The sequence below is a fragment of the Myxocyprinus asiaticus genome, chromosome 32 (genome assembly GCF_019703515.2).
Source record: "Myxocyprinus asiaticus isolate MX2 ecotype Aquarium Trade chromosome 32, UBuf_Myxa_2, whole genome shotgun sequence".
NCBI lineage: Eukaryota > Metazoa > Chordata > Actinopteri > Cypriniformes > Catostomidae > Myxocyprinus > Myxocyprinus asiaticus.
Genome location: NC_059375.1, coordinates 14,193,290 through 14,214,270, shown reverse-complemented (window position 1 = coordinate 14,214,270; position 20,981 = coordinate 14,193,290). Strand labels below are relative to the sequence as shown.

General features: G+C 35.8%; 2 protein-coding genes across 3 annotated transcripts in view; one reads left to right on the top strand and one right to left on the bottom strand.

The window, feature by feature from the left end:
* Nucleotides 1–1,685: 1,685 nt before the first annotated feature.
* On the top strand, nucleotides 1,686–14,699 carry prkar1ab (protein kinase, cAMP-dependent, regulatory, type I, alpha (tissue specific extinguisher 1) b). Of its 2 annotated transcripts, none has more exons than XM_051666576.1 (11): nucleotides 1,686–1,842; nucleotides 3,121–3,320; nucleotides 4,446–4,610; nucleotides 4,758–4,849; nucleotides 4,954–5,015; nucleotides 7,222–7,268; nucleotides 7,407–7,565; nucleotides 7,644–7,704; nucleotides 7,963–8,084; nucleotides 8,172–8,253; nucleotides 12,466–14,699. In XM_051666576.1, exons 2-11 carry the CDS (start codon nucleotides 3,147–3,149, stop codon nucleotides 12,636–12,638), a joined length of 1,137 nt encoding a protein of 378 aa, XP_051522536.1. In that variant the 5' UTR covers nucleotides 1,686–1,842; nucleotides 3,121–3,146; the 3' UTR covers nucleotides 12,639–14,699. The 2 variants fall into 2 exon arrangements, with proteins under 2 accessions (XP_051522536.1, XP_051522535.1); XM_051666575.1 differs by having other exon boundaries at nucleotides 7,380–7,565.
* Nucleotides 14,700–16,762: 2,063 nt separating this feature from the next.
* Nucleotides 16,763–20,981, bottom strand: part of fam20a (FAM20A golgi associated secretory pathway pseudokinase) — a 29,034-nt gene continuing 24,815 nt past the window's right edge. The window contains exon 11 of the mRNA XM_051666570.1: nucleotides 16,763–19,247. Coding sequence (XP_051522530.1) covers nucleotides 18,980–19,247 — 268 coding nt within the window. The 3' untranslated portion in view covers nucleotides 16,763–18,979. The remainder of the gene's footprint in view (nucleotides 19,248–20,981) is intronic.

Genomic DNA, 20,981 nt, shown 5'->3' with positions numbered 1-20,981 from the left:
AGTTCACCCAAAAATGAAAATTATCTCATCATTTATTCACCCTCATGCCATCCGAGATGTGTATGACTTTCTTTAGGCAGAACACAAACAAAGATTTTTGGAACAATTTTTCAGCTCTGTAGGTCCATATAATGCAAGTATAAACCCTAACCCTAACCCTGACTAAAACTTTGAAGCTCCAAAAAGCAAAAAGCAAAAAAAAAAAAAAAAAAAAAAAAAAACAAACAAAAGAAAAAGGAGCATAAATGTAATCCATATTACTCCAGTGGTTTAATCCATGTCTTCTGAAAAGATCTAATTGGTTTTGGGGGGCAAACAGACCAAAATGAAACTAATTTTTCACTGTAAATCTTGTCATTGGCATCTATAGGCATGATCATGATTTTAAGCTCGATTACACTTCCTGGTGGTTGAAGCTAGTAAGTGTAATCGAGCTTGAAATCATGATCACCAAGGAGACTCTTGAAGTCAAGAATTATAGTGAAAAAGGAGTTACATTTTGGTCTGTTCTCACCCAAAACAAATTAGATCACTTCAGAAGACATAGATTAAACTTTTGGATGACTTTTATGCTGCCTTTGTGTGCCTTTTGGAGCTTCAAAATTTTGGTCACCATTCACTTGCGTTTTATAGACCTACAGAGCTGAAATATTCTTCTGCAAAAAAATTTGTTTGTGTTAAGCAGAAGAAAGAAAGTCATAGACATCTGGGTTGGCATGCGGGTGAGTAAATGATGAGAGAATTTCATTTATGGGTGAACTATCCCTTTAAAATTCCCCCTCAGCTGCTTTGCTATGATGTCTTATTCTTTCCTTTTTTTTTTTTTCTCCCCAATTTGGAATGCCCAGTTCCCAATGCGCTCTAGGTCCTCTTGGTGGCGTAGTGACTTGCCTCAATCAGGGTGGCGGAGCACGAATCTCAGTTGCCTCCGCGTCTGAGACCGCCAATCCGCACATTTTATCACGTGGCTTGTTGAGCGCGTTACCACAGAGACCTAGTGTGTGTGGAGGCTCACGCTATTCTCCGCAGCATCCACGCACAACAAGCCACCTGATAAGATGCACGGATTGACGGTCTGAGACGCGGAGGCAACTGAGATTCCTCCTCCGCCACCCGGATTGAGGTGAGTCACTACGCCACTACCAGGATTTAGAGCGCATTGTGAATTGGGCATACCAAATTGGAGAGAAAAGGGGAGAAAAAAAAACTTACATAAAGAAAAATGTATAAAAAATTCTCAGTTTGATACTCAAGTAAACATGTGCATCGTTTTCTTTAAAGTTGCCATGGGTTTTTATACGTGAAAAATGTCGGAAGACTATTTCCAGTCATGTCAGTGCTGCTCCTTATCTACTTGAATGGAGAAAGACCAACACCTCAAAAACGGTTGGTCAAGATGACGATCTAAGACCATTTTTCAAATCAACAATAAAATCTGACAACACTGGAATCATAAATTGTATTCTTTACCTCACATTACTTTAAAAATATTCAATTTTCCCGGCTTGTATAGCTAATGCGCATGTGCGTTCTTGAGTTGATTGACAAGTGATGTTTGTATCTAAAAGGTGATTGGCTCTTTTACCTGTAAGGCGGGACTTCCTTTCTACATCCGTTAACCGTTTGGCGCTCAGAGCTTCTTGGTTGAGCGTTCCAATTTCTCCCATTCATATTAATAGAAGTGGCCCGTGTCTGCTAAATAATCTCTGCTTTGATTGGTGTTTACCCGTTTCCGGTGGGCAGACGTTCAAGCGCGTGTGCAGAATAAATAGAGTAGCTGTGCCTGAATGTCGGAATAACGGAATAACACACACACACACCGAGTCGCGTTTTACAGGCTCGGTAAGGAATAACTGGAATTCGTATGTCATTGTGGTTGCGCGGTTTGTTGTAAAATTAAACGTGTGATTATCGCTAATGCTGTAAACGTCATTTGTTTATGATACAGACTCTGCGGCCTTCTATTAGAAATGTATGTCATCTTATATTGAAATGTCATATTAAATACGACGACCGTTTCATATTTTATTATTTAACGTTCTCGATGAGGCTTCGATTACGCATTTAGACAGCAACGTGTCTACTCTGTATATTTAGACATTTGTTTTGATGTAGGATATGATACAATTATATTATATATGCTATACATTATATGTTTATGGTGTATTCGTCATGGTCAAAATGGATTAAAAATTGTGATGTAAATCGTACATACATTAGTATTTGTGTTGGAAAAGGGTTTATGTAGAAAATGTTATTGACAAATAATAATAAAAAGCATCAATCTGCAACATGAAGTTGTTTTCTGCAAATGATGAATCATAATAAACACATGTTGTTCATGCACTGGATCAGACAGGTGTGTTGAAACAAAGATAATCTCCAGATTATTTCTGACATCAATCCCATTACTAAAATGATGCAGTAATCCTGTTCCTGTCCTCTATGGGAATTCATCTTGGTCAGAACATTAGTCTAAATAATGTACAGTCATTAATGATATTGTTGACATAATTCCAGTTCAGATTGAGCGTTTCTCAGTGTTAATAACAGAACATAGAGAATAGAGTTTAGGGAAGCACAACAATGGCTTGTTTTATTTATCATAACATCCAAAACACTTTATAAAACTGGCACTAAATAATTCATAATAACGTTATGATGGCTCAAGACATTTGTTTAGTTTTATTGTGGTTTCTGTTTAAACTCGCAAATTAATTTCCATTAATTTCCAACGCTCTCAATATCTAACGTAGTATTAGAATGGACAAATGCTGATTTATTTATTTTCTTAACACTCATGTTCTATTAAAGTTGACTGTATGTTCTGGATGTTTGGGTTCCCAGAGATTCCCAATGCTATATGTGTAAAAAAAAAGAATAATAGTAATTTTGAAATGAATCTTTATACTCCCTTGAAATTCTTTTAATATATTCCTTTGATTTAACCAAACACAGTAGGCAGATGTTATTGAACACTCTTGTATCACAAAACAGGCATGTGCTTTTCAACATAATTGTAACATTTTTCATGCAGGATTTTGGGGTCTCTCAGACGCCAAACACGAGGTTACATTTCATTTCTGTTACTTATTTGTTTCTATTTCTTCACCTCTGCAGGTCAAAGGTCAGATCTAGCGTTTACCATGGCATCAGGCAGTGCGAGCAGTGAGGAGGAGATGAGTCTGAGAGAATGTGAGTTATATGTGCAGAAACACAACATCCAGCAGCTGCTGAAGGACTGCATCGTCCAGCTGTGCACCTCACGGCCCGACAGACCCATGGCCTTCCTCAGAGAATACTTTGAGAGACTTGAAAAGGTTTGCACTCATGTGTACATTTACATTATAATAATACTGTCATAAAATTCACATGCTTTTTTCCACCCTATAAAGAACTGGGACTATGAATAATAATTTGTATAGGTGTTATGCAATATAAAGGTGGAGATGGGGAGGTGGAGGGATGCCAGAAGAATTGTCACCAGTGTGATGGAAGCAGTTGCTTATGCTGTATATCAGCTCACTTTTGGAACTTCATGAAAAAATGGGAATGGGAAATATATAATTTCAGAACCAAGACAGCTATAGAAGTTGTCGGGCAACGTTGTGCTCTATGGGGGGGTACTACATCTGAATATGCTCTTTTGGGCATCATCTAATTAAATATGCACGCATTTGTGTATTGTATTTATATGCATCGATCAGCCACAACATTAATACCACCTGCCTAATATTGTGTAGGTCCCCCTCGTGCCGCCAAAACAGCTCCAACCTGCATCTCAGAATAGCATGCTGAAATGATATTCTTCACAATTGTACGGAGCGGTTATATGAGTTACTGTAGACTTTGACAGTTCGAACCAGTCTGGCCATTCTCTGTTGACCTCTCATCAACAAGGCGTTGACGTTTCCATCCACAGAACTGCCGCTGACTGGATGTTTTTTTTGTTTTTGGCACCATTCAGAGTAAATTCTAGAGACTGTTGTGTGTGAAAATCACAGGAGATCAGCAGTTACAGAAATACTCAAACCAGCCCATCTGGCACCAACAATCATCCATGCGATTATCTAATCAGCCAATCGTGTGGCAGCAGTGCAGTGCATAAAATCATCCAGATACGGGTCAGGAGCTTTAGTTAATGTTCACATCAACCATCAGAATGGGGAAAAAATGTGATCTCAGTTATTTGGACCGTGGCATGATTGTTGGTGCTAGACAGGCTGATTTGAGTATTTCTGTAACTGTTGATTACAAAATACCTGTTTTATTAGTATAGAATAACTATACTATAATATAGCTTTTAAATTCTTTTGGCTATTATTTTGGATGTTTTATGAATGTTTAATAGTATATTGACGAAAGTCACATTTATTTGAATCCGAATAAAACCAGTACCACCCTAAATGATTGACTGTGAATGTATATATCTGTTTCATACTCAGGAGGAAGCTAAACTCCTGAACCAGCAGAAAGGCAGCTCTCGCTCAGACTCTCGTGAAGATGAGGTGTCTCCTCCCATGAATCCTGTGGTGAAGGGTCGCAGGCGGAGAGGGGCCATCAGTGCTGAGGTCTACACTGAGGAAGATGCCGCCTCCTACGTAAGGAAGGTCAGAAGCTCACTGACAGTCTCAACCATGACTCAGTTGATAAATCAATCATGACTTCTGAAGCCTCTGCATATTGGTCTTACATGACTGTGAGTTTTACTGTATATGAACAAATTTGTACTAAAGTCAAGTATTTTCTCTGTACAGGTTATCCCGAAAGACTACAAAACCATGGCTGCACTTGCCAAAGCTATTGAAAAGAATGTGCTCTTCTCACATTTGGATGACAATGAGAGAAGGTGACTTACTGATTTAGATGAATTGTTTCTGGGGTTTTTTTTTTCCTCATAAATGTTTAGTAATTCATGGACTGACCGTATTTTTCTGACATTTAAACCTACAGCGACATATTTGATGCAATGTTCCCAGTCACCTACATTGCAGGAGAGATTGTCATCCAACAAGGTAGAGCTTTTGAAGATTCATATTTTTTGCAGATTATAAATCCAAAAATAAAATATAGCTGCAAGCAGCAATTACAGGGCCAGGCACATTAATGGCAAACATTTTAATTGAATTTAGAATTCTGGTGATGATTTTAAGCAGAGTGGTGAAAAAAGACATTTGTTTAATTAATTACAGTGTAATACAAGAGCTTTTAACTTTTGACCAATAGGTGGCGCTGTCACCAAATTGATATGGTATTGTCAGGGCTTGCTCACAATGCCACATATGAAGTTTCATGTCAATACGCCAAAAAGTATATGAGACTCAGAGCCTTATTTCAATATAATTTATGCGTTACACGAGAACAGTTTGGTCTATCAAAAAGCTTTTTGTCACTAGTGTCCCTAGATGATACATAGCAAATTTCGTGCAAATTGGATGTACGGCCTAGGAGTAGTTTGAAAAAGTAGGTTTTCCACGAAAGTGACCAGTCTCATGATTTTAGGCCAAACTGTTCTGAAGTTTTAAGCAAAAGTAGCCATTTTTCATATTTCTTGACCATTAGGTGGCACTGTGATGAGGTGCAGGTACCCTCACATCATGCTTGTGATGACATAAACTATGTTTTGTGTCAACACACTAAAGTGTTGCAAAGATACAGCCTCACGTCCATTTTGGCATGCTCGCCATCTAATTCGTTGATGTGGTATATGAAAAGGGTTTGGTCTTGGATCATTATGAATCTTATACGTTTTTTTTCATGAGAGTCTCTAGATGATACATGTGAATCAGACATTATTTTAACTTGGCATGACCCAAGTAACCAGAGGGAAAAATAATTTTGTTTCTTAAGGCCGGTTTATTGTTCTGCGTCGAACCGAAAGCGTATGCTCCGCGTAGTGGCCAACGCGTTAGTTTGCATTTATAGTTCTGTGTTGGTGTCTGCGGCGTTCTGTGATTACACAGCCAAAATGCTAATTATACATTCATAAATAAATAAAAGCAATGTAATTGTAATTCATGGATTCAAAAGTATTTATTAAATTATTGTAGGCTTAAAAACGAGTTCAAAGTATGTGAACATGTTGAAATTAAGGAAGGCTACAAATAATTTATTATACATGCTGCCTGCATTGCAGAGAGCAAATAAATGAGAAAAATACTGTATGCCTGTTCTTGAGTCGCTTAAATAATAATAGGCTAAATAAATGTTTTGGCATACTTTTGACGTTCCATGCTGAAAAAGAAATCATCAAATTAAGTAATAATTATGCCTCGCTTGACGAACACTAAATGGGTGTAGTTTTAAGGACTTAATGCATATAGTAAATATAACCAACTCTTACCAGGTGCTTTTTAATTTGCTGACAAATTAGAAGTGACAAAAAGTACCACCATTTCCATAACTTATGAAATATGATTATTTACTGTGCACAATACTGTCAAACATACGGTCAAATCATCATGCAGATCGGAGAGTTCGCAAGTAGAATACAACACATATTATTTCACTCACATTTCAAATTAATATCAAGTTAAAGCCCGTGGGGAAAAAAAGCTTTTAGAGTTTATAAGCTGTAAACAGATATCTTTTGTCACGTTCGCTTGTAACTTCATGAAACACAAACAGAACATAAAAACAGCAGATGCTCCCTTTTGAGACAATTGCTTTAATGGTCCAGAGTCCAAATACAATGTGATATGATGCACTGATATTAAAATAATCTAGGATAGAATGTGACACTACCTCAGATATCATTATCATCCTGGGGGGCGGTCTCTGTTACAAAGTGCACCAATCTCTGCGCATCACGACAGCTGTTACATTTTTTAAGAGGTGCACGTCAGGCTATGCCATAGGATATGCTGTAACCGCTGTTGCTAAATGTAGCCTACAGCATAGGTTCGACACAGAATTAAAAATCGGCCATTACGGTTCAAAAGTTATAAGATGAAACATAAGTGAAACTTTGAACTGTTGGTAGCGCTTGAGGGTTTAAGTTAGAGACCCCAAATATTTTATGGGGGCTAGTCATTCCTACCCTGATCAGTGTGCCAATTTTCACCATTTTCCTACATACGGTTCTATGGGCTGCCACAGAATTCAAGGGAGCAGAATAAAAAAAACAAACAGAAACAATAGGTGCCTCAGCACCTTTGGTGCTTGGTTACTTATTAGATAATTCAACCATTTTTTTTGGTTTGTTTCACACTTGTTTCCTAGGCGATGAGGGCGATAACTTCTATGTCATCGACCATGGCGAAATGGATGTAAGTTACACCGCCTAAGTTTAGAACCTCTTCATATATAAACCGCAAGAACATTTTTGCTTTTGTGATTGAATTTTAAATCTTGAAGAGTAAAGTTCTTTGATTTTACAGGTCCAGTGGTGTTTAATATCTTCACAGGTGTATGTTAACAGTGAGTGTGTGACCAGCATTGGAGAGGGGGGCAGCTTTGGAGAGCTGGCTCTAATCTACGGCACCCCCAGAGCTGCCACTGTCAGAGCCAAAACCAACGTCAAGCTCTGGGGCATTGACAGAGACAGCTACAGGAGAATTCTAATGGTATAGACATGACTTTTAGAGCACTGAATGCACTATTTAGGAGGTATTTGGTACTCAAGAAGAATTGTTTGAATTTAGGGAAGCACTTTGAGGAAGAGGAAGATGTATGAGGAGTTCCTGAGCAAAGTATCTATTCTAGGTAAGTGTTTCATTTCTTTGAGCTATGAATGTAGTAGTCCGTTTGCTATATTGTTTTCTGAAGCCATACAATAAATGCCATTGGTTGGAAGGCAACCATCTAATGCAATGACATTCATCCATTTTTAAGTGTGATTTAAATGTCCAAATACTTTTTGATGGCCCTATATATACTCTCTCCCAGTAAAATCACAGTAGAGAGTTCGACTATAATGAGACAGTGAAAACGGTATAGTTTGTTTGTCTGTGATCATTGCAGAGTCCCTGGATAAGTGGGAGCGTTTGACTGTGGCTGATGCACTGGAGCCGGTGCAGTTTGAGGACAGTCAGAAAATCGTGGTGCAAGGAGAACCAGGGGACGAGTTCTTCATCATCCTGGAGGTGAGGTTTGTTCTTCTGCTCCAAGTGTGTCAGTGTTTGTGCAAATGTTCTGATTTCTAAAGTCACAATGTCTCTTTGCTTCCCCAGGGATGTGCAGCTGTTCTGCAGCGTAGGTCAGAGAATGAGGAGTTTGTAGAGGTCGGCCGGTTAGGACCATCAGATTACTTTGGTGAGTGTAACAAAACAACATAGAAGTTTCAAAGCAAATTATTTACTTAGCAAATTAATTATTTAAAGGTGCACTCATTCATGTTTAAACATTTACACTCACATGAAATGAGGGCTCAGGATGCTATTTAATTTAGTTAAGTTAAAATAATAACTAAAGTAATAATTAAAATATATTATAATATAGTGAATACTTATGTACATGTGATTTTTTTTTTTTTTTTTTCGTTTTTTATTTTTAATAAATTTGCAAAGATTTCAAACAAACTTCTTTCACGTTGTCATTATGGGGTATTGTTTGTAGAATTTTGAGGAAAATAATGAATTTAATCCATTTTGGAATAAGGCTGTAACATAACAAAATGTGGAAAAAGTGAAGCGCTGTGAATACTTTCCGGATGCACTGTATATATATATATATATATATATATATATATATATATATATATATATATATATATACACATATTATATATATATATATATATATATATATATATATATATATATATATATATATACATTTTTTCATACATACATACACTGGCGACCAAAAGTTTGGAATAATGTACAGATTTTGCTGTTTCAGAGGGCAATTGGTACTTTAATTCACTAAAGTGGCATTCAACTGATCACAAAGTATAGTCATGACATTACTGATGTAAAAACAGCACCATCACTATTTTTTTTTTTGTTCAAAGTCTTTTTATTAATATTTAACATAGTATAATATAGCAGCAATTTCAAAAACTGATTAAAATGAAATCAATTATCTTGCTCCAACAGAGCTCCCCATCCCCACTGCACTATTAAATATATTCTTACAGATTTTACTGTAACATATTATCATGGCCTCACAGGGTCAGATATAAGACAAAATAAGGAGGGAAAGAAAGAGAAATAAAAATAAATAAATAAAATTAATAATTCACACAGGAAAAATTACATTTGGATCCATTTGCTGTATGCAAGTCAGCACTGGCTGCCAAATAATGAAAAAAGTTTGACTACAGCCTTTAGTGGAGTATCGAATCTTCTCTAGTGCAAGATGATGAATAAGATCCCTGATCCAATGACTAAAAGTAGGTGGAGATCTGTCCTTCCACTTAAGCAATATAAGACGTCTAGCTAATAAAGTCGAGAAAGCAATCATATTTTTAGCATTATTATCTAAACTGAGTTCTGTAGTTAAACCGAATATTGCAAGAATGGGGGAAGGATTAATAGATAAATGCAGAACTCCTGAAAGAAAATTAAATATTAATTGCCAATAATTAATAAGCTTAGGACATGACCAAAACATGTGTGTATGATTAGCTATCTCAACTCTACACCTATCACACAAGGAGTCTATATTTGGTGAAAATTTTGCTAATTTAGCTTTGGTCCAGTGTAGGCGGTGAACTACTTTGAATTGAATAATTGTATGTCGTAAACAGATTGAGGTTGAATGAATCTTATTTATAATATCTTGCCATGCTTCTTCTGAAAATTGCATATCAAGTTCACTTTCCCATTGTTGCTTTGATTTTGTCAAAGATGTTAAATTCTGTGAGGAAATCAAAGAGTATATCAGACCTATATTATTCTTGGAGAGTGGGTTGATTTTCAAAATAATATCAAGTAGAGATTCAGTAGGTAGAGCTGGAAAGTAAATAGTGTTAGATGTCATAAAACTGCGAATCTGCAAATATCTGAAGAAATGTGTATTTGGAATATTATATTTTACTCTTATTTGCTGAAACGACATAAAGCTATTATCACTATATAGATCTTTCAATGTGACAAGTCCTTTCTCTTCCCAACAATTAAAAGCAGTGTCTATAATAGAGGGAATAAACATATGATTTCTCACGATAGGGGCATGCAATGAGAGATCAGTAAGCGAAAAAGCTCTTCTAAACTGATTCCAAATTTTAAAAGATGCTCTAACAATTGGGTTTATAGAATGTTTAGACAATGACTCAGAAAGAGGTATCTTTGTACAAAGTAGAGCAGGTAATGATGTGGGCTTACAAGAAGCTTTTACTAACAACAGCCATGTCGGGTTGTCAGAAGGGTTGATCCAATACAACATAAATTTAATATTAGAAGCCCAATAATAATGCTGAAGATTAGGGAGGGACAGTCCACCACAAGAGCGATGTCTTTGTAGTATATCTTTACGTATCCGAGGGATTTTCCTATTCCAGATGAAGTCAGATATCAGGGTGTCTATATGCATGAAGAAAGATTTTGTTAAAAAAATAGGAAGACTTTGAAACAAAAACAAAAATCTAGGCAACACATTCATTTTGACCGTGTTAATTCTACCTCCTAAAGATAATAAGAGCAGGTTCCAACGGTCAAGATCCTCTTTTAAATTGTTTATGAGCGGGCAGAAGTTAGCTTTATAGAGTTTATTATATTTATAAGTAATCCAGATACCCAAGTATTTAAACTTTTCTGTACTTATTTTAAATGGAAAAGAGTTAGATAATGTAGAATGAGATGTTAGATTTATAGGCATGAGTTCACTTTTCTGTAGATTAACTTTATATCCAGAGATTTTGCCAAAGACATCTAACAGTCCAATCAGTACTGGTAAGCTTGTAAGTGGATGAGATAAGTATACAAGCATATCATCTGCGTAGAGAGAAACTTTATGTTCGATACCTCTTCTGTGAATTCCCCTAATAGCAATCTGCTCACGTAAAGCCACAGCTAGTGGTTCAATTACTAACGCAAATAAAAGGGGTGATAAAGGACAACCCTGTCTCGTGCCACGCTGTAGAGAGAAAAAGGGAGATAAGTTATTATTTGTACGTACAGCCGCCACAGGGGATGTATAAAGAACTTTAATCCATTGAGTAAATTTTGAACCAAAGCACCATCACTATTTGACAAAAGTTATTTTTGATCAAATCTACACAGGTCCCATTTCCAGCAGCCATCACTCCAATAACTTATCCTTGAGTAATCATGCTAAATTGCTAATTTGGTACTAGTAAATCACTTGCCATAATAAAAAACACTGCTGAAAGCTATTTGGTTTGTTAAATGAAGCATAACATTGTCTTTGTGTTTGTTTTTGAGTTGCCACAGTATGCAATAGACTGTCATGTCTTTAGGTCAATATTAGGACAAAAATGGCAAAAAAGAAACAGCTTTCTCTAGAAACTCATCAGTCAATCATTGTTTTGAGGAATGAAGGCTATACAATGCTTGAAAGTACCAAAAAGATTTCATATATAGATGTACACTACAGTCTTCAAAGACAAAGGACAACTGGCTCTAACAAGGACAGAAAGAGATGTGGAAGGCCCAGATGTACAACTAAACAAGAGGATAAGTACATCAGAGTCTCTAGTTTGAGAAATAGATGCCTCACATGTCCTCAGCTGACAGCTTCATTGAATTCTACCCGCTCAACACCAGTTTCATGTACAACAGTAAAGAGAAGACTCAGGGGTGCAGGCCTTATGAGAAGAATTACAAAGAAAAAGATCAGCTAGCCTGTAAGGTGCGTGAGAAGTGCCCAACAAGACAGCCACATCTATGGCAAGTGCTACAGGAAGTGTGGGGTGAAATGTCACCTGAGTATCTGGACAAATTGACAGCTAGAATGCCAAGGATCTGCAAAGCTATCATTGCTGCACATGGAGGATTTTTTGATGAGAACTCTTTGAAGTAGTTTAAGAAGATCTGAATATTTTTGTTCAGATTGTAATAGTCATTTTTCACGTTACTAATGTCCTGACTATACATGGTGATCAGTTGAATGCCACTTTGGTGAATTAAAGTACCAATTTCTTTCCATAACAGCAAAATCTGTACATTATTCCAAACTTTTGGTCGCCAGTGTATATAATATTTAATGTAGTCAAGTTAAAATAATAAATATATAATTATTTACAATAACGAAAATGTTTATTTATTTTTTTAAATATATGAATAATAAAAAATAATCATGATGCTATTTAATGTAGTTAATTAAGTTAAATAATTGTATAATTATTTAAAAAATAATAACAATAAGTGTAATAATAATTAATGTATTGTAATGATGAAAAAATAATCATGATGCTATTAAAAGTAGTTAATTAAAAATAATAAATAAGAAAACAATTAAAATAATAAAACATATAACAATGTTATTGTATATAATTAATATAAAATTATATAATATTTATGGACTGTTTGTAAGTTTTTCACATTCCTTTGCACTCACTAGGTGAAATTGCTCTGCTGATGAACCGACCCCGTGCAGCCACTGTGGTGGCCCGCGGCCCTCTGAAGTGCGTCAAGTTGGACAGGCCGCGTTTCGAGCGGGTGCTGGGACCGTGCTCAGACATCCTCAAACGCAACATCCAGCAGTACAACAGCTTCGTCTCGCTCTCCGTCTGAAACTCCCCACCCCTCAAAACCTTCACCGCAGGGTCCACCGACACCAATTAGCTCTTCATCTCCTCGTTGTTTTAAGTGTTTACGCAGGAGTGTCAAACTCAGTTCCTGGAGGGCCGCATCCCTGCAGAGTTTAGTTCCAGCCTTGCTCCAAAATGCCTCCTTGTAATCTTCAAGCACTCCTGAAGACCTTGATTAGCTGCTTCAGGTGTGTTTAATTAGGGTTGGTGCTAAACTCTGCTGGACTGTGGCCCTCCAGGAACCGAGTTTGACACCCCTGGAACTTTACAGGCTCATTACATTCACATGCTTCATTAAGTGCTTCCCATGTGACTGTGACATCAGTCTAAAGCTTTAACAGCCGGTTTCATTGTCAGACATTTAGAGGCACATGAAAGGACAATCAAATGTACTTTCCTCCAATCAAATCCCAGCCTTTATTCTAGAGTGTTTTTATCTAACTCCAAGCAGTAAATAAAAAAACAATAGAGTAAAAAATATATTTATAATAGAGTTATTCTAAAACAGGAAACATGTTTTAAATTCCTTTACCCTCACAGTGCTCAAGTTAGTTTTTTAAAGACTAGTTTTATAAAAAGACGAACTGCCTACATATGTATAAAAAGAGTAAGCTAGAAGAGTGATTCTGCTCATTCAAGCCTTACTGCCTAATTTCCCCTTTGCTAACCTAATTAAAGTTATACAGAAAAAACGGTCACAACTTAAGAAGTATAGTAACTATATGCTGTTTTATTGTCATCTTTGTTATCATCATTCCAGCACACGCTCTTGCTTTTTGTGTTCAGTTGCATATATCGGTTGTCAGGCCATTGCCACGCAGTATCTATATATTTAGGTTTTAATGTAGGCGAAGCTGGCTCATCGATTTTTAACGCCAGTGCCAAACGTTGCACAGAGCCTCACGACTTGACTTGAATTTAACTTCTAACAGTGAACAGTGCAGCATAGCTGACACACTGACGATATTTGATTTGTTTATTACAATTGCATGTGCGATCTCTGATAATGAATCATTTTCAATCCGAATGTTTCAGTATTTAACTATATGTCATTATATGCTGAGAAATACCTTTTTACTTTTAATAAGCTTATTTTTCCACAAATTATACGTTGAGGTGCACAGTGGCATATTTAGACACATGTCGTATTTTCATATTAACATGTTGTTTTCTTGTAAGTGTTTCTATGACTATTTTTGAAGAGGCTTGGAGCGGTTTTAATGCTTAAATAAAACAAGACTGAAACTATTCAAAAATTAGGTTTTAATGTAAATACAGAGGTCTTGGGTTTCTTAAGGTACTGTTTGAAAATAATGGGCCTCATTCATGTTTTATTCAGTTGAATGCGACAAAGTACAGTGCGTTAGAATGGCTTTATGATTAACTATTTGCACTGAAATGAGTTCGGTCTGTGTTTTCTGAATGAGGCCCGAAGTCTTTTGAAACTCTGTACAAATAGGTTTTCGAGTCGAAAAGAACATGGACAGTATGATGTTTACGTTCCCAGTTTTTTCTGTAGACAATCCTGAGTGATTTCTAAGTAATCACTGATTCTCTTTATTTACAGAATGTTCTGCATTTTAGTTATTGATACATTTAAAGATTAAAATGTAACAAAGATTTTGTTTAAGCATTTTTAACTCTCTTGCTGCTCTTCATAACATTTTTCAACTTGATCATTTTCATTTCCCCTTAAACAATTGGCCCAGACTTTCTCAAACACCCATCTTCATGGCAGTGATGCTTGTTGTATTTTATATCCGTGTGAATGGACAGACTGGTGAATGAGTGTGTATGTTAAACAGATGAATAGAGCTTGCCTTAGCTTCTGTTATCAAGGGTTGGATGTTCCTTCTAACCCATATGTATCTGCTAGTTCTGTGACCTGCAGTCTTATGAGCTGCTGATATGTTGCGGACCACTGATGTTTTTTTGTTCAATGTTATCCAAATGTGTAGTTTCTGCGCAGATAATAATCCTTTTGGTATAGATCATTCCAAATGGCAGTTTAAGCAATAAAAAGGTTGTATTGTTGAACCATCAACTGAAGTGGTATACTTTATTACCATGTGCTTATGTTTGCTTTTAGATGTACCATAGATCTGACTTTTTCGTCTTTTTTGAGACACAAGAGGGCAGTGTTCAACCAAGAGAGAAAAATCTGGGGCTTCAGTATGTTCAGAATAGAATACTAGCTTGCTACTTACTTCATACTGCACAGTATGCACTGTATACTGCCTACTACTTTTTAAACATAGTAAGTGAAAACACATTTCAAATGGAAGCCTGCTGGACATGAGGTCACAATAACACATCCTGTTATCATCTTGGAAATAAAAAAATATTTTTGCATTTTTAATTAAATTATGTGCAAAAATGTCAACTTTCGGCAATCTAATAATTTTTTTTAATCAAAATAGAGATCACGACTTAGGTATTTACAGTTCATTCGTCATACTGGAAATGAAAGGTCAGGTCAAATGCATTTCATTTTGGCATACAATTATAAATGGTACATTTGAGCAAATGTAGTAGGGCAACCAGGTGTTCTATTAATACAGAAAATGTGTGTTTACATACTATATACTGCAAGGGATAGTTCACTTAAAAATGAAAATTCTCTCATCATTTGCCCTCATGCCATTCCAGATGTTTATAAATTTATTTTTTCCTGCAGAACACAAATGAAGATTTTTAGAAGAATATCTCAGCTATAAGTCCTTAAAAAACAAGTGAATGGTGACCAGAACTTTGAAGGTCCAAAAAGCAGGTAAAGGCAGCATAAAAGTAATCCAAAGACTCCAGTGGTTAAATCCATATCTTCAGAAGTGATATGACAAGTGTAGGTGAGAAGCAGATCAATATTTAAGTCCTTTTTTTTTCTTTTTTTTTTTACTATAAATCTCCCCTTTCATTTTCTTCTTCTTTTGTTTTTGGTGATTTGCATTCTTCGTGCATATCGCAACCTACTCAGCAGGGAGAATTTATAGTTATAAAAAAAAAAAAAAAACCTAAATATTTATTTTGTTTCTTACCCACACCTTGAAACTAATGAAACGCAACACACTCCAAGTGAGACGCTCCAAAAGCGTCCGTCTGACGCATGAGTACATAGACCGAGAATAAAAAATAACGCAGATGGAATTAGACCAATAATAGGGTTATGTTCAATGATATGGAAATAAAACAAACAATATTTAGATTTTTAAAGACACTTTTTGTATTATCTTAATGCTTTACTTGTCTGTTGCCACAATATATGGATGTATATGATGTAATGTATTTGAATTGTCTGAATTAAAATATTTATTATACAGTATATTTATAATTATTTTATTCTATTCTAAATGACCTTTATTTGGAGGGCTTTTGCAATAAATAAATGATATGCGATTAATTAATCGGCAAATCATGTAATTAATTAGAGAAAATTTTAATCAAAGACAGCCCTACATTAAAGTTTACTTCATTTTTGCTTGTGTTGATTATTATATATGTTAAAGGAATATTCCAGGTTCAGTACAAGTTAAGCTCAATCGACAGCATTTGTAGCATAATGTTGATTACCACAAAAATTAATTTTGATTCATTCCTCCTTTTTAAAAAAAGCAAAAATTGAGGTTACAGTGAGAAACTTACAATGGAAGTGAATGGGGCCAATTTCTTTATGTTAAAATACTCACTTTTTCAAAAGTATAACCACAAGACAAAAAGGATATGTGTGTAAACATGATTTTAGTGTGATAAAATCACTTACAAACCTTTTCTGTGTAAAGTTATAGCCAATTTTACATGACAATGTAATATCAACAAACCCTACAACAACTATAAAAATTACACTTTAAACAACTTTATAGCTCAAATAAATAAAAAAATAAATAAAAAGTTTTAACAGAAAAATTAAAGTAAGTGCTTTTATAAAATTATAAGCTTCACAAAAATTGGCCCCATTCACTTCCATTGTAAGTACCTCACTGTAACCTCCATTTTTGCTTTTTTTTTTTTTTTTTTAAAGAAAAGGAGGGGCAAGTCAAAATTCATTTTGTGGTAATCAATATTATGCCACAAATGCTGTCGATTGATCTTAACTTGTATTGAACCCGAAATATTCCTTTAAATAATTATAAATTGAACTGCTTAGTTTGGGCATGCTGTTAATTCTTAAATTGTATATTTTCATAATCCACCAAGTTAGAAAGTTCCTTGTATAATTTACAGCATTAGCTGAGAGAGAATTTCTTTTATATGTTAGTAAAATGGACATTATAAATGAAATACACCCAAATGAATCAGAATAGAATCAAATTGAATTGAGGGCTTGTAAATCAAATCAGGAAATGTTACCTCTAATTTTCTACTTTAAAATCTATATTGCTATATGCCACTGTCTTCCATACACTGAAAGATTTAGCATTTTCTCATTATGTTTGTATGGTGCCTTCTGTAAATTGACAGTCATGAACTGTACTGAAGTAGAGAATATGCAAATATTCTGGCAATTTAAATGAGGCATTGTGAGAATGATGTGACGAATAGCTATAACCGGGGTGGGGGGGGATTATGCACAAATATCAATTCCAAATTCCGTGTGAGGTCTGACTAAAGCCAGGCTTCTGTTTCACTTGACTACAGAAAGGAATAATTTAAGCATTTGATTTGCATTTGATTTTATTTTTTTCCACAGACCTTAAGCTATTTATGCTTGCTGAGACAGACAGTAATGGAGATGTGTTGAAGCTTGCTCCAACCTACAGCACAATATTGAAAAGTGTGGTGAACCACCAGTTGCAACAAAGCTTTACATTGCATTTATACGCTTCAAATGATTTGGTTTTGTTCATTGTCTAAGATTTCACTTGACAGCCTTTTAAGTATGCCCAGATGAGACAGCCAAGGATTATACGCTTGCGATCTGTCTGGAAAATGAGCCATAGTATCTTTTTTGATCCTGTAGAGATTGCCACAGTGTCTCTCTCTCTCTACCTCTGTGTTCATGTATCCATTTGTGTGCTAGAGCATCATAAAGGCTCAGTCACCACTTAAAGTTGTTTGTACAAAGATGTACTTACAAAAAAGGAACAGATAATCAGAGGAAATGCTTTTCACTGTGCATTTAAAGTATAAGCATAAATGGTGTGTTCGCTGATGTGAGGTGATCTTAAGATCTTATCAGTCTCCAGCCAATGCATCATCTGTCTGGCTCAAGGTTTTTAATTCGACTGGCAGCTTTTCCAACTGACTGCAGTCTGTTTGGCTATGATCGGCCCATCAATTCACAATCTAATCCTAAAAAAAATCAAAGGCACAAGCTCATTGCAACTACTCAAAGGTGCCGTAAGAGATTTTTAATGGAATAGAATACAGAAAATGTCTGTAATATCTGACAGATATCACTGAAATAGGTGTCCTGAGAAATCACAACTGTCTCTGTGTCAGACCTAGGCTTTAAAAGGTAGTTCACCCAAAAATGAAAATTCTCTCATCATTTACTCACCCTCATGCCATCCCAGATGTGTGACTTTCTTTCTTCTGCTGAACACAAACAAAGATTTTTAGAAGAATATTTCAGCTCTGTAGGCCCATACAGTTCAGGTGAATGCTGGCCAGAACTTTGAAGCTCCAAATATCACATAAAGGCAGCATAAAAGCAATCCGTAAAACTCCAGTGGTTAAATATGTCTTCTGAAGCGATGTGATCACTTTGGGTGAGAAACAGATCAATATTTCAATCTTTTTTTTTCACTATAGATCTCCACTTTCACTTTCTCTCACATTCTGAAAGTGAAAGTGAAGATTTATAGTAAAAAAAGAACTTAAATATTGATCTGTTTGTCACTCAAAATTATCATATCGCTTATGGAGTCTTATGGATTACATTTATGCTTCCTTTATGTGATTTTTGGTGCTTTTGGCCACCATTCACTTGCATTGTATGGACCTACAGAGATGAAATATTCTTCTAAAAATTTTCATTCTGCAGAACAAATAAAGTCACACACATCTTTGATAGCTTGAGTAAATGATGAGAGAATTTTTCATTTTTGGGTGAATTATTTATTTAATGTGCCAGCACATTCTCAATGAAAACTGATTGGCTCTATTAACTTTAAGGCGGCACTTCTATTCCTAAAGACAGCATATTAAGCATTAGAATTTCTCCTGTACATTAGTATACCAGTGACCCATCTCATTCCATACAGTCTCTGCCGCACCTTAAGTTTGGTGGAAGTTAGTAAAGTGAACTACAGCTGCTTTAAAAACAATCATGGACACTGTCAATTCCAGTTATCTCCTCGAATCCTCACTCTAGTCCTTCTCGCTCTGTCACCTGTTATTTCCTCCTGGGTGGCTAGTAGTTCCTCTTGTGGATTCCACAAAGTCCGTGACCAAAACCTGAGCTTCTCCCAGCTTCTTCACACACCTTTCTACTGTCCAAAGCACCTGTTTCAGACGGCGGTCCAGGGCCTGCAGGTGAGGCTCAGTCAAAACTGGTGTAAGAGGGTCTCGAGAGAGGGACTCCCTCATGACATCACTCAGGCGGTACTCAGACCTTGCCAAAAGCTTCAGTCTCAACAGCGTAGAGTGTTTGATTCTGTAAGAGGTTAAGACCACCATAACATAAAGTTAAATTTTAAAACATATTTTTGCACAGTTTTACTTGTATACAAAAAGTATGATAAAGATGTTCTGGAATGTTATATTGTAGAATAAGGGTAGCTGACAGGTGTTTCAATTTCATGCCCCAGGGGTTGATTTTTATTAAAACTAACAAATTAAAACTTTTTTTTTTCTTCTTTTTTTGTTATATGAAGGTCACATTAAAATGAAAATTCTCTCATCATTTACTCACCCTCATGCCATCGCAGATGTGTATGACTTTCTTTCTTCTGCTGAACATAAATGAGGATTTTTAGAAGAATATTTCAGCTCTGTAGCTCCAAAAATCACATAAAGGCAGCATAAATGTAATCCATGTGACTCCAGTGGTTAAATACATATCTTCAGAAGCGATATGATAAGTGTGGTTGAGAAAAAGATTAATATTTAAGTCTATTTTAACTATAAATTCTCCTATAAACTCTCCTCTCCATCTCCAAAACAAAAGAACAATGTAGAGATTTATAGTAAAAAAAAAAATTTTTTTTAAATATTAAATATTGATCTGTTTCTCACCCACACCTATGCTATCGCTTCTGAGGAAATGAATTTAACCACTGGAGTCTTATGGATAACTTTTATGCTGCCTTTATGTGCTTTTTGGACCTTCAAGTTATTGGTCACCATTCACTTGCATTGTATGAACCTACAGAGCTGAGATATTCTTCTAAAAATCTTTGTTTGTGTTCAGAAAAAGAAAGAAAGTCATACACTTCTGGGATGGCATGAGGGTGAGTTAATATATACATTTTGGGGTGAATTATCCCTTTAATACTACCTTAGAAACCTTTTACCATGCCTTCATAATAATTTTTGTTACTTTCCAAATGCCTTTTTTATGTACAGTTGAAGTCAGAGGTTTACATATACTTAGGTTGAAGTCATTAAAACTCATTTTTTAACCACTCCACAGATTTAATATGAGCAAACTATAGCTTTGGCAAGTCGTTTAGGACATCTACTTTGTGCGTGACATGAGTAATTTTTACAACAATTGTTTACAGACAGATTGTTTCACTTTTAATTGACTATATCCCAATTCCAGTGGGTCAGAAGTTTACATACACTAAGTTAACTGTGCCTTTAAGAAACTTGGAAAATTCCAGAAAATGATGTCAAGCCTTTAGGCAATTAGCCAATTAGCTTCTGCTAGGAGGTGTACTGAATTGGAGGTGTACCTGTGGATGTATTTTAAGGCCTACCTTCAAACTCAGTGCCTCTTTGCTTGACATCATGGGAAAATCAAAAGAAATCAGCCAAGACCTCAGAAAGAAAAATTGTGGACCTCCACAAGTTTGGTTCATCCTTGGGAGCAATTTCCAAATGCCTGAATGTACCACGTTCATCTGTACAAACAATAGTACGCAAGTATAAACACCATGGTACCACGCATCCATCATACCGCTCAGGAAGGAGATGCATTCTGTCTCCTAGAGATGAATGTAGTTTGGTGCAAAAAGTGCGAATCAATCCCAGAACAACAGCAAAAGACCTTGTGAAAATGCTGGAGGAAACAGGTAGACAAGTATCTATATCCACAGTAAAACAAGTCCTATATTGACATAACCTGAAAGGCTGCTCAGCAAGGAAGAAGCCACTGCTCCAAAACCACCATACAAAAGCCAGACTACAGTTTGCAAGTGCACATGGGGAAAAATATTGTACTTTT